Raw genomic sequence first — 12,608 nt, forward strand, 5'->3', positions numbered from 1 at the left:
CACGACAGCGTTAGGACAAGTGGGAAGAGGGACATTCAAATGTCTACAATTAAAACTCGACCACTCCTACGAAGGTGTATAGACTGGTTCATTTGATTGTGTAAGTATCTTAGATATTCCAATAATGGAAAGGAATCTATTGGTAACAATGGGTTAGGAAATCAAAGAAAAAGTGGTTGAATTAAAAATTCTATTCCTATGTCACAAGCTGTCATAGGGATATGTGGAATTAAAAATTCAAAATTATACAATTTCTTGACACTTAAAAACAAACATTTTCTCTGTCCTGTGGATTCTGACTCAATCATGTACATTTCTGGCAGTGTGTGGTCACTGACAATACTCAAAGTTGAAACAGCCTTCACTTTGACATACTCAAAATTAATACAAATCAGTTTTCATTAACAAGATGGTCTTGCTCCAAACCCGTGTAGTTATTTTAAATTGTTATTATTTGTGCGTGAGCACAGATGCACACACCGTGACACGCATGTGTGATTCACAGACAGCTTTGTAGAGCTGGTTCTCTCCTTCCACCTTTTCACTAGTGCTGGGGAATCAACCTCAGACTGCCAGGCTTGTGCCGTAAGCACTTTACACACTAAGCCATCGCACCAGCCCCATGCAGCTGTCCTGCTTATTGATCAAATACTGTACTCACAGTAACCACACTTGTACCCAGCCTACAGACCCCGGAATGCAGAGGGAACTGATGTAGTTTGAGAGAGAGGAGTCACCCGCAGCCATGCCCAAGAACTACTTATGTTGACAGGTATGTAAGCCGCCATAATTGTAATCAGAGCCACCTGAGGGTATAGTCTATTGACTGTTAAAACCATTTTTATTTAAAGGAAGCTTTTTTTTAAGCTAACAGAGACTTAGAGAAATATTTTTGTATAAGTAAAAATTACTTTAAAGATCATGATGGCTAGGCGGTGGTGGTGTACACCTTTAATCCCAGTACTTGAAAGGCAGAGGCAGGAAGATCTTTGTGAGTTCAAAACCAGCCTGGTCTACAAGAGCTAGTTCCAGAACAGGCTCCAAAGCTACAGAGAAACCCTGTCTTGAAAAAAAAAAAAAGGATCATGTTTGCAAAGTGATAAGTATTTTTAAATTTCTAAAATAATTAACTACCATTTTATTAAGAGAGCGGTAACAGCATGATTGACAGACCTGTTTTCTATACTTTTGCAAATTTGCTTTTTATATCTCCTTTTGTAGATCTATTTTCATCTTTTGCATATTGCTAATCTATTACTAATCAAGAGTTCACATTTTCTTTTGCAAATGCACCTACAAGTAAAACTGAGAGGTAATTGTGGACAACCAAAGCTACAGCACCTATGTGTCTAGGTCAGTCAGGCTACACAGTGAGACCTTGAATGAAAAAAAGACAAAGAAAATTGAAGACACATATTTTGCATATGATTTTGCATCTTCCTACACCCTTTGTTATTTTCCTTGACACCGAAAAGCAAACATTTTCTCTGTCAAAGGTACACGTTTCTGGGTGTTCAGTCTCTGCCTCGCTGTGTGTACACATGTGATTCAGAGCTCTAGGACCTGCCTATCTCCCCTGCAACACTGGGGTACAAGATGCTGGAGGTGCAGATTCAAGATTTTATGCTTGCAGAGCACTTTACCGAGTCATCTCTCCAGAGAGCTTCCCTGCAGGCTAGTTTAGTTTGTCCCCCCCTCCCCGTCTTTTCTTTCCTTCCTCCTTCCCTCCCACCCGTTTCTCCTTTTCTTCCTCTTTGAGAGAGGTTTTCATTATGTAACCCTGGTTGGTCTCAAACTTACTAAGATCCTCTTGCCTCTGCCTCTGGGGTGCTGGAGGCTCCTGCTTCTGAATGTGCATCCTAAACAGATTCTATTTCACATACGAAGCAAATTTCTATTGGCCACCTAGTACACGCTAAGTACTATGCTGGTCCTGGGAATATGATTAGGAGTAAAACAAAAAACCAGACATGGTCTGCTCATAATGGAGGTCACAACATTATTTTATAAAGAAAAGCACCCAAATGTATAATTCAAAATTATAATCAGCCTCATAAAAGGAAATGTATAGGGTGTTATGAAACACCCTTATAATAAGGAGAATAACCAAGCCTGGGGAGGATGTGGAGGACTGAAACAGGGAAAGAAGCGGTTAAGGGAACTAGCTGAAGAAGTGAGCAAAGGTAAGGAACCGCATCTGCTAAAGGGAAAAGACTCTGACCTGCTGGGTAATGGTGTCCCATGGTCCCTGCAGCAGTCGTGTCTTGTAGCAGTCGTGGACTCCTTCCCATATATCCTTCAGAACTAACGGTCTCCCATCTGTGAAGGTTCATCAAGAAAGACTGTGTTAGTGACCCATGAAATACGATGGTGCTTGGAGTTGCTCTAAAGTGTCGAGTATCCTGACTTCCTGAAAAATCTCTACGGGTTTACACACACTTACACACCAGACGTCTGTGTAAATCGCTACTCACCTACTGGGGAAGAGTAAATGTCGAAGCTTCTCTCCTTTGTATACACACAGCAACTAAGACTCTGTCTATTCATTACCCTTGGGAAGGTTACAAAATAAATAAAAGGTGAATGTTTCAGAGATAAGTGACAGATACGAGCATAAGGAAAGTCCAGGAAACGGACACTTTTATCGCTAGAAGTTCGCTATGGATGCTGTTGGAGTCTTCATGATTCCTCTGGCCCTCGAAGAAACCACACCCATGCCTTTTTACCCTCTTGTTGAATAACATAATGTTCAAATCACTATACTGCACATCAAGGAGACAAAGAGTAAGGAAAATATAATTTCTTGCAGTGAATAGCTTATCATTTACTGGGGAAACCATGAAAAGTATATTAATATCTTAAAATACTAAATAAAAAGAGGTTCCTGTCGGAGGATATCTAGATAGTGTTGGAGGGGACAGAGGACAGAGACACTGGCAGGCAGTGTCAGTGTTAGTGAGAGAGGGGTGACTGCTGAGGAGAATGCCAAGAGGCTAGCACACAAAGATCAGCCAGGAACGTCAGCGAGTAATAATGATAAAGTCACTTAGGAACTTTCAGTTCTCTCTCTGAACTTGATGCCCATTCAAAGTGTTTTGTAAAGACCAACATGGCGCTTATAATGCACACAGATAAGAGGGAAAGTAGGTGGCTAAGTTCAAACTCAGAAGAAGAAAGAGAGTGTTTCAAAGATTTTCAAGATACACTGCAGGAAGGGTGTCCAGACGCTAGGACCTAGTATTACTCTGGCCATTCACAGCGGTCAAGGTCTCAAGACAGCAGATAGGTCTTCTCCTTAGACAAATGTCCAATTTTGTCTGAAGAGAACACACCATATGTTGAATTACTGGGCTCAAAGGAGTGCAATACAACTCAGGTAAATAAATACTCTGCTCAAAAAAACTAAAGCTCACGGTAGTGTACAGACTCAGAGTCCAAGAAGAGATGGAGGATGTGAGGGGAAGTAGCAGGTTTAGAATCTGGGCCACGTTTAAACGTGAGGTCAGCAGTTGCTCTGGGTGTATCTCAGTTACCTTACTTTATAAATCTTTGCTTCTTGAGACTCAGTTACTTTTCCTATAATGGAGTACAACAATCCTTGCAGGAGTTTGTCCTCATGAAGTGTACATGAGTGATCCTTCACAGGACTGTGTTAGGAAAACAGAAAATGCTCAGTAAATACTCGGCACCTCCCAGCCCCTACTCTGTAATCCTCAAAGCTAACAGATCCAGTCTGAACTGTTCTTCCTAGCCCGTCCCATGTTTCCACATCACACACACAGCCTTTGATGCAGCGGTGTACAAATGGCATAAGCAGGGCATTTCTTATGTCTGACCTGAAAAGTTGAACTTTCCCTCAACCTTTATTTTCAATAAATAGCACTGGAATATTTTGATACATATTCAATAACTATCTTCATCTTGGCATTTATCTGGCAGCAGGAGACCATTATCTTGTGATAAATAGTTTTATTCCATTGACATTTCCATGTCTGTAAAATGAACAAGATTTATTCATCCAATTAACATTTGAATGTCATGTTTAGCTACAAGTTGAAAACAAGCTGCCTTCAATATCTGTGTTATATTGTTTTCTGAACACATTTACAGAGTAGGCCAAACTCTGCTCTGAAGAGAAGCACTACACATCTTCAAAACGTGTGTGTTGATTCAAAAGAGGTAAATACGATCCGAAGTACCGCAGCGTTGGAGAGCAAGTTCACCAATTAAATTACAAAAGATGACATGCCTCCAAATAATGTTCACATATCAAAATTAGGAGGAATTAGTAGTAGGATAATAAAATAAGTGCTAATAGGGTTACTAATTTCAGAAATAAGGTGGCTAACACCGTGGGTGATACAAATCTGCAAGGTTATGCTGCCAGTTCAAACCAGTGATGCAATCGAAAGCCGGGCATCAGGACTCATAGTCCAGCGCTCTTCTTGAGCCATGTGTCCTCTGGAGGCAGAGACGCTGCAAATGCTTTATTTATATGCATTAAAAATGCTAAGTAAACAATACCTTCCTTATCGCTAAACTTTTCAGCCCAAGAGAGGAAAGCTGGGTTTAATATCTACTAATAAATAATAATTTAAATTTTATTCCTTAAATAGTCAATAACCTAAGCAAGATTTGCTTATTGCCGCTGTCAAGAGCCTGCCTACTCACTTGGCTGGACGTGTTCATACAAGAGTAGTAACGAGCAGCCTGCAACAATATTACAGGAAATATTACCGGATTTCCATCAAATTTGATTCTAGGATTGAGAGCTAGTGCTTACATTTTCACACCACATCAAATCTAGAAACTGAAAAGGAAAACTTGGAATACAGGGATTAAAAGGCTATGGTCAAGCAATCACAAAGGTTAACGATGAGTTCAAAACAAACAAATAAGGTGTGCTTTTACTTATCTCAAAAATGTATGCTATTAAAATGAGTAAGAACTTCTATGGTTTCAGAGGAAGGAAGCTTAGGAGCCAGAGGGGATGACTGGCACCAGATCAGTGTCTTCCAGACACAGCAAGGCTGGCCCACATATGAACTCACAGAGACTGCACAGGCTCGAGCCAGATGGGTTCCCAGCATGAGACGGGGAAGTGGACACGCTCTCCCACCCATACCAAGACTCCATCTCCAACTGACAACTGCTCACAAAGGAAAAATTAATTTCTCTCCCAGAGTTGCCCTGGGTATACAAATCACACTTAAGGCTCCATGATCAGCAGTGACGACCACAAAACAGGCTCAATGGTGTTTCTGTGGATTTTTTTTTTTTGGTCTCATGTCGCTTTGTTTGTGCAATTTTTTACTCTACAGTCTTTTGCTTATCTATATGGTTCCAAATTTTGTGTTTTTATGTTTTGTGTTTATTATGCTTTTTTGTTTCCTGTTTTTTTTTATTCTTAAATTTTCCTATTTGTTTTCTAAAGACAGAGAGAGAAAGAAAGTAAGAGTTGGATGAGTGGGGAGGAGGGGAGGATCTGGAAGGAGATGGGGGAGGAGAAACCACAATCAGAATATATTGTATGATTTTCAATAAAAGCAAAGAAAGAAAGAAAGAAAAAAGAATTTCTATGGTTTTAGGTTTTGCAGCTTTTTTAAAAGATAGTAAATACTGTGTTGGTGGTGTCCAGGCTCTTTTTATGACGTTTAATAGAAACAGTGATTAGAACCAACATATTTCTCTACATCCTTGATATTAACTTCATTCACAAATTACAGAATGGCTGTAGCACTGGCACCCATACGGTTAGCATGTACAAGGAGTTCTAACCCCACACTGATACATCACCAAATGTTTTCTCTATTTCCCACATAGTGAGAAAAACCAGAAACCCAACATTCCACATCTATCTCTTTCTCAGCCATCAGTCTCATAATAAAACTATGGTCTGTCCCGCAATTCTAAACTTGCTACTGTATGTGCTTGCTTTACATTGTGCTACGCTAGACTTTAACTTCAAGCTTCCAACAATGGCCTTTGTTACTCCTCCAAGCTCTAGTGCAGGGTGTTTACTCCCATAAATTTCAAATACAAATTTATGTGTTTTGTGTTGAACCACACTGTAGTTTTCCTTTCCACACAGTTAAATCCAAACAAAAGGGTCTTGGAGCCCCTTCTGACCAGCCTATTTGCTCACTGTCCTCCTCTGCTATCTCCCACTGTCCTCCTGTCCCATCTCCCACTGTCCTCCTGTCCCATCTCCCACTGTCCTCCTGTCCTATCTCCCACTGTCCTCCTGTCCTATGTGTCCACTGTCCTCCTGTCCTATGTGTCCACTGTCCTCCTGTCCTATGTGTCCACTGTCCTCCTGTCCTATGTGTCCACTGTCCTCCTGTCCTATGTGTCCACTGTCCTCCTGTCCTATCTCCCCACTGTCCTCCTGTCCTATGTGTCCACTGTCCTCCTGTCCTATGTGCCCACTGGCCTTCTTTGCTAGGACAGCTCTTAAGAAAGGCAGTGAACCCACTGTCCACTTTCCCAGTCAGCCCTCTGCACTGCCGGGCTTTCCTCCTAGCAAACACCACTCTCTGATGTTATCTGTCTTACACATTTCTCATTTCCTGCCTTTCCTAACCATGGTGCTCTATGCTTGTGGATCTTCATCATTCTTATTTCTGTATGGACCCTGCCACACAGACCAAGTCATCCATAAAGGTTTCTTTATCTCCCACACTAGTTAAAAGCCATCTTTGTGACTCATTGGTTATACCATATTGTATTCACACCACACTGTAATTGTCTTATTTACTTAAGTATGGAACTACTGTTGGTCATTTAAAATACCATCAGTTTTGAAATGGTACCTGGTACAAAGTAGACACAAGGAAGCTATACCAATTTTTCTTCTTTTCAATTATTTGCTTTTGATAAATTTCCTAGAATGGAATTACCAAGTCAAAGTGAAAAATAACTTTTAATTCAACACAGAAGAACTAGTATCTCACCCCTCAATTTTCTCCTTAGGGTAATGAGATAAGAAGTTAATTTTAGAAATAGATATTTATATTATTTGGCACCTACTATATGCCAAATCTTTGTGATACATCAGTTGGCAAAAATGATATCTTTGAGGGAGTTACATTCTAGCCAGAGGGCAAGAATGTGACAATAAATAATGAACATCACATAGAAAGTTAAGAAGCAATGGATACTACACCGGAAAGAAAGGGGTGCTGCAGAGCACGAGACAACGTGCCAGGGTCAGGTTTAGACCTTGTCGGGATGGTGACTTGGAGAGAAAACACTGCCTATGAGCTCCTGCGACACCTGGGCGAAGGGAAGGATGCTCTGCGGAGAAGAGAGAGTGGGCAGAGGCAAAACTGAAGAGGAGCAGGACGAGGGAACTTCTTACTCTTATGGACCACAAAAGGCATAAAAGACAGCCTTATCATTTATGATTCACACGCATCCAACTCTCCGGTCTAATGTGTATAATTCACTGACAGCCTCAGAGTTTTGTCAGCCTGGCCTCAAGTTTAGAATATATTTAACACCTGAAAGAGAAAGCACAAACTTACTAGCAGCACTTCTGCATGATCCCTCCACCTGTCTGGTTTCAGAAAACCATGAATCATTTTCTGTTCTTATAAATTTGTTTATTATATACATGCAATTATATAATATGACCAGAAGGGTCTTTTGTGAATTAAGTTTTCCATGTTGTAGTATATACATTCTTTTTTATAGTCAAATTATATTTCATTGATTATATGGTACATTGTGCTCATCTATCATAAGTTTATGGACAGTGGCAGTTTTTCCCACTTTTCAACATCTGTGAATAATGACTCATATACGAGTTTGTATGTGACCATGCTTTCTTTTCTCTGGAGGAAACCAGCTTGTGAGCCTGTAATTGTTGAGTTCTGGGTTCAGTGAGAGACCCTGTCTCAGTACATAATGTGGAAAATGATGAAGACAAGTCACATCAACCTGTGACATCTACACATGTGCACACACAGACATGAACATATACAGGCACGTGTGCCCACACACATGAACAGACACATACATAAACACTCACACACACGAACAAACACACACATAAACATTCACACACGGGCACATGTACCCATACATATGAACATGCACGTGCGCGCGCACACACACACACAGAAACAAACAAAAAATTTGCTCTTTTGCCCTCTCTGTCTCTCGCTCTCTGCCTCTGGCTCTCTCTGTGCATTTGCACATAAACCCTGGCTAGTTCTCAAGGTCCACAGCAAAGCTTCTTAGCACCTGTGGAGGTCTTGTGTTTGGCATCCTCTGCGAGATCCTGGCAGGCCTGATAGGACCATAAAGATTAGAATTTAAGCATTTTAAACAAACATGTCAGGTCTTAAATATTTAAAAGACCACTTCTGTTGAAAACAGTCCCTGGGGAGGCTAACCGATCCGAGTCCTGCTGAGAGAGCTGTCGGCGTTTATCTTCTTGGGAGCCACATACAGAACAGAAAGGAAAGCAAATACTTCATAGTCACAATTTTATTTTTTACATCTTTTAAAAAATAATTTTTTCATTTCGGTTCTGGACTCCATGAAACTCTTATTATTGTTACTGTTGTTGTTGTTACTTGTATATTTATTTGTTTCTTTTGTATGTGTGCTCATGTGCATACCATCGTGTGTATGTGAAGAGCAGAGGACAACTTACTGAGTCCGCTCTCTCCCTTAACCCTGTAGGTAGCAGAGATGAAAGTTGAATCCTCGGATTCAACAGCAAGCACCTTGGCCTGATAAAGCATCTTGCTGAAGCCACAATTAGATCTTAAAATTAATAATTACTATTAATAATATTTCTATGTTGTTTTCCATATGGGGATACAACTGGTTTTGTTGTCACCAACTAAGGTCCCCTTTAGCGGGTGACCATCTGTGATTTCTAAGCAGAAGGACTAGAGAGAAACAAGACTACATTTGGATTCCCTCTGAAACGTTGTTCATCTCTCCAGTTTCTGCTCATCACTCATACTCCAAAAAGTACAAGCACATAGAACTTTATCTCTTTGACAGTATGACCTCAGTACTATGTAAGTTCTCTCCCCTAAGCCTTCGGGGTTGTTCTGCCCACCTACAGCTTATCCACGTTCAAAGACACACAAGAATTAGATTTTGTTACCTTTTATACAAAAAAAAAAAGACCTAATCAGCAATGCTTCCAACCCTAGCATACAACATGGCCACTTGACATATACTCAGATATGATAATGATCCTAATTATTACAAATGGAAGAGTCTTTAGAAATCCCATTGAACCACTGAACTGAGAGCCAACTGTGTAAAGAGTCTCATCATACAGAGAGCTTAAATAATATGGAAACAAAGTATTTGGTGTACAATTATGTATTTCTGAAAACTAAAGAAGCAGCGTTTTAACGTAAAAATATGAGCATAAATAAGTCCTTACCTAAGTGAATGAAGCATTATTTTGTGTCAATATGTTCAGGTTAAAGAATTTCCAGTCAGGAACTTTGAGCCATGTTAATAAGATATATTATAGCCTCATAATGTACCATTTGTCACCAGAGATGAAATAATAGTATCTATTTTTATATTAGAAATAACACTAATCACATCAAAGGAGAAGCTAAAAACCTGAAAAATTGAAATAGAAGCCAAACTAAGTTCAGAAGAAACCTACAAACTAAATCCAACAATCCAACATCTATTTAATAGGTATTTACTATGTATCTACTATGTGCTAGTTAGCCAGACTAATAATACACATTTATGCTATAGCAGTAGAAAAGGGGCAAGAAAGACTGGACAAAAAATGGAATAATTAAAGTATAATCTTTAGCAAATTCCAGTATCCTCTACCATTTTCATATAAAATCTCTCAATTACATGTCAGTAATCTATATATTACTCAAAACGTGCAGCTTTCTAAATTAAGTTTCTCAATGCTACTAAATTTTGTGAATCCAATAATACCATGAGATGTTTCCCTAGCACTACCTGGCTCTAGTGCCAGCCATGCACTAAAGACAGAGACAACTCCGAAAGTGACTGGAGGAAAAGAAGTTAAACACAGTAAGTGTAAGAGAAATACCCTAGATATGGTCATTAGAAAGAGAAAAGAAATGGGAGTGCATTTTTCATAAGGAAATATGCCACTGTTCAGCAGATTGGCCTTCCTCGGAGCTCGGAAGGTTATAAAAATTCATGTCATACTCCACAGGGAGGCAGAGATGATGCTTCACCAAAGGAGAAAATTCATTTTTGCTTCAGTGAGAAAATTAGACTGTGCTAGGAAATGAGCGTGATTGTTCATGTACATTCACATCAGCTATTTCACTAGATAATTGTGTAATTTTCACTTATTTCTATAAACATTTAATAGTTGGTATCTTTATTAATCTCAAGAAATCTCTGTAAAAACTGTGAGAACATAGCTCATGGCAGTTTTATCTGTGTGTACCAACAATCAATTCATCTACTCCATATGTTTTAAAATTTTCAGTCAATTACACTGTAAAGTGAACATAGGTATGGACGTCGAGCCCACAGTTTCCATGCCCCTTAGTAAGTCATCAAAGTCCCGAAAGCACTCAACTTCACTACTGTGCATGAAGACTAGAAAAGTTTCTATCTTCCAAGGGTTTGTAAGGAGGACACACAGCACAGCTGCCATGACCTGAATATATCCAGTGCCAATCCAGTTTCAAGATTAACTAGAATTCTCAATAGGTATTGTTGCCTAAATTTGCTTTCATGTGACAAAATAAAGTACACAGACCCAACACCTTCCCCAAGTTCACAGTTAGTAAGCAATGAGAAGCAAGGCTCTAGACTGCAATTGTCCTGCTGTCATACTGTGTGCCTGTGTGCGGGAACTCTGTAAGCTGCCATTGTCCTGCTGCCATACTGTGTGCCTGTGTGCGGGAACTCTGTAAACTGCAATTGTGCTGCTGCCATACTGTGTGCCTGTGTGCGGGAACTCTGTAAGCTGCAATTGTGCTGCTGCCATACTGTGCGCCTGTGTGCGGGAACTCTGTAAGCTGCCATTGTCCTGCTGCCATACTGTGTGCCTGTGTGCAGGAACTCTGTAAGCTGCAATTGTGCTGCTGCCATACTGTGCGCCTGTGTGCGGGAACTCTGTAAGCTGCCATTGTCCTGCTGCCATACTGTATGCCTGTGTGCGGGAACTCTGTAAGCTGCAATTGTGCTATCCAGAACTTTCATCTTCCTGTCTCTCTTCCTAGACCTGCCCTGCCCCTTTCCCATCACAATCTATAAACCATATACCCTGCCAAGGCTTTAATGATCACCCCAGATCAAAGTTGTCCCCCCACACTTGGGTATTAAGTTTAACCTCTCTTGTGGTTCTGAGCATATTTTATTTCTTACAGTGGATTTCAGACCTGATTTATTTTCTTTAGGCTGTTAGTTTCCCTGAGTGTACCATTCATCTCTGATTTCCTTTATTTATCTCTACATTCTAAAAACATCTTCATACCATAATATGTTTAGTACTTCAAAGATAAGGTTAGGTGAGAACAAAGTTCAGTGTTACTTCTAGAGAAATAGGCAGAATTCTTACTGAAAACAAAGACAATCATAATTTTACATTGACTGAATAAGTGTTTGGCATCTATATAAAACACTTTATGGGAATCCACATAAGCAGATATAATAGGTGTTTGAATTCTCAGTATCCAAACACACTTCCAATATAGGAGAGGAATTGTGAACCAAGTGTAAGGCTGATCTGTCCTCATCACTGAAGCCAAAGGGTTTCACTCTGCAAATGCTACTGGAACCCAACTATCTTCACTTGGCTCTGAGATCCATTTCTAAATCATATTCTGCTTTACATGATCATGTTGCATTATTTTCACCTCACTAATATGGCATATTTAAAATCCTTTAGTAATTGTCTAGTCATAATTAATAAGCCCAACTGTTAAAAGGATTTATTTTATATGTCTGAGTGTTTGTGTGTATATATGTAAGTACACCTGCGACAAGTGGGCCTGGCATCCATAGAGGCCAGCAGAGGACACTGGGCTCCCTGGAACTGTAGCTACCTATGAACAGTTGTGAGTCACTGTGTAGAGTTACTGCTTAGTCACCTCTCCAGCCTAGCAGACTCAATTTTTTAAATGTTAATTTGAACAGAAAGGTACATGTTATATGCTTTTTAGTTATATGAGAAACTGGATGAATGACTGTCTATTGGCATTGGGCATATTCCTAACAGCACATACAAATAACTTTCAGTCTTAAACTATCCACACATGGTATTAAGAACTCAAAAGTCAAGTGGTGCCTAATCTCGCATTTAATGAAAATAAGGCCTTTACCTTAGTAAAAAAACACAAGATCTTCTTAAGGAACTGTTCAATAAGAAACTATCTTAAGGGAAGCAACTATGGCTCCACAAGATACCAGAGATACCAACCCTGAGATATGACTACCAGCCAAGTGCACTGCAGAACAACAACCTGGTGAATACCCCAAATCCTAGGCCTGCTGCATCTGAAACAGAAGACATCTACTTTCAATCCCGCCCAAAGTGCTCTGAGGTGAGTTGATATTTTGTTTGTAATCTAACAAATAAATCTTGCTTGAAGATCAGAGTGCACAGCTAAACTACT

The 12,608-nt window shown here is 39.9% G+C and overlaps 1 protein-coding gene across 2 annotated transcripts in view; it reads right to left on the minus strand.

Moving 5' to 3' along the window:
* Atg10 (autophagy related 10) overlaps positions 1 to 12,608 on the minus strand; it is a 277,766-nt gene that overhangs the window by 88,404 nt on the left and 176,754 nt on the right. For both annotated transcript variants that reach the window (XM_085676874.2, XM_085676875.2), the window contains one exon: positions 2,222 to 2,319. In XM_085676874.2, coding sequence (XP_085533000.2) covers positions 2,222 to 2,319 — 98 coding nt within the window. The remainder of the gene's footprint in view (positions 1 to 2,221; positions 2,320 to 12,608) is intronic.

Source organism: Myodes glareolus, chromosome 15 (genome assembly GCF_982192425.1).
Source record: "Myodes glareolus chromosome 15, mMyoGla1.1, whole genome shotgun sequence".
NCBI classification, from domain to species: Eukaryota; Metazoa; Chordata; class Mammalia; order Rodentia; family Cricetidae; genus Myodes; species Myodes glareolus.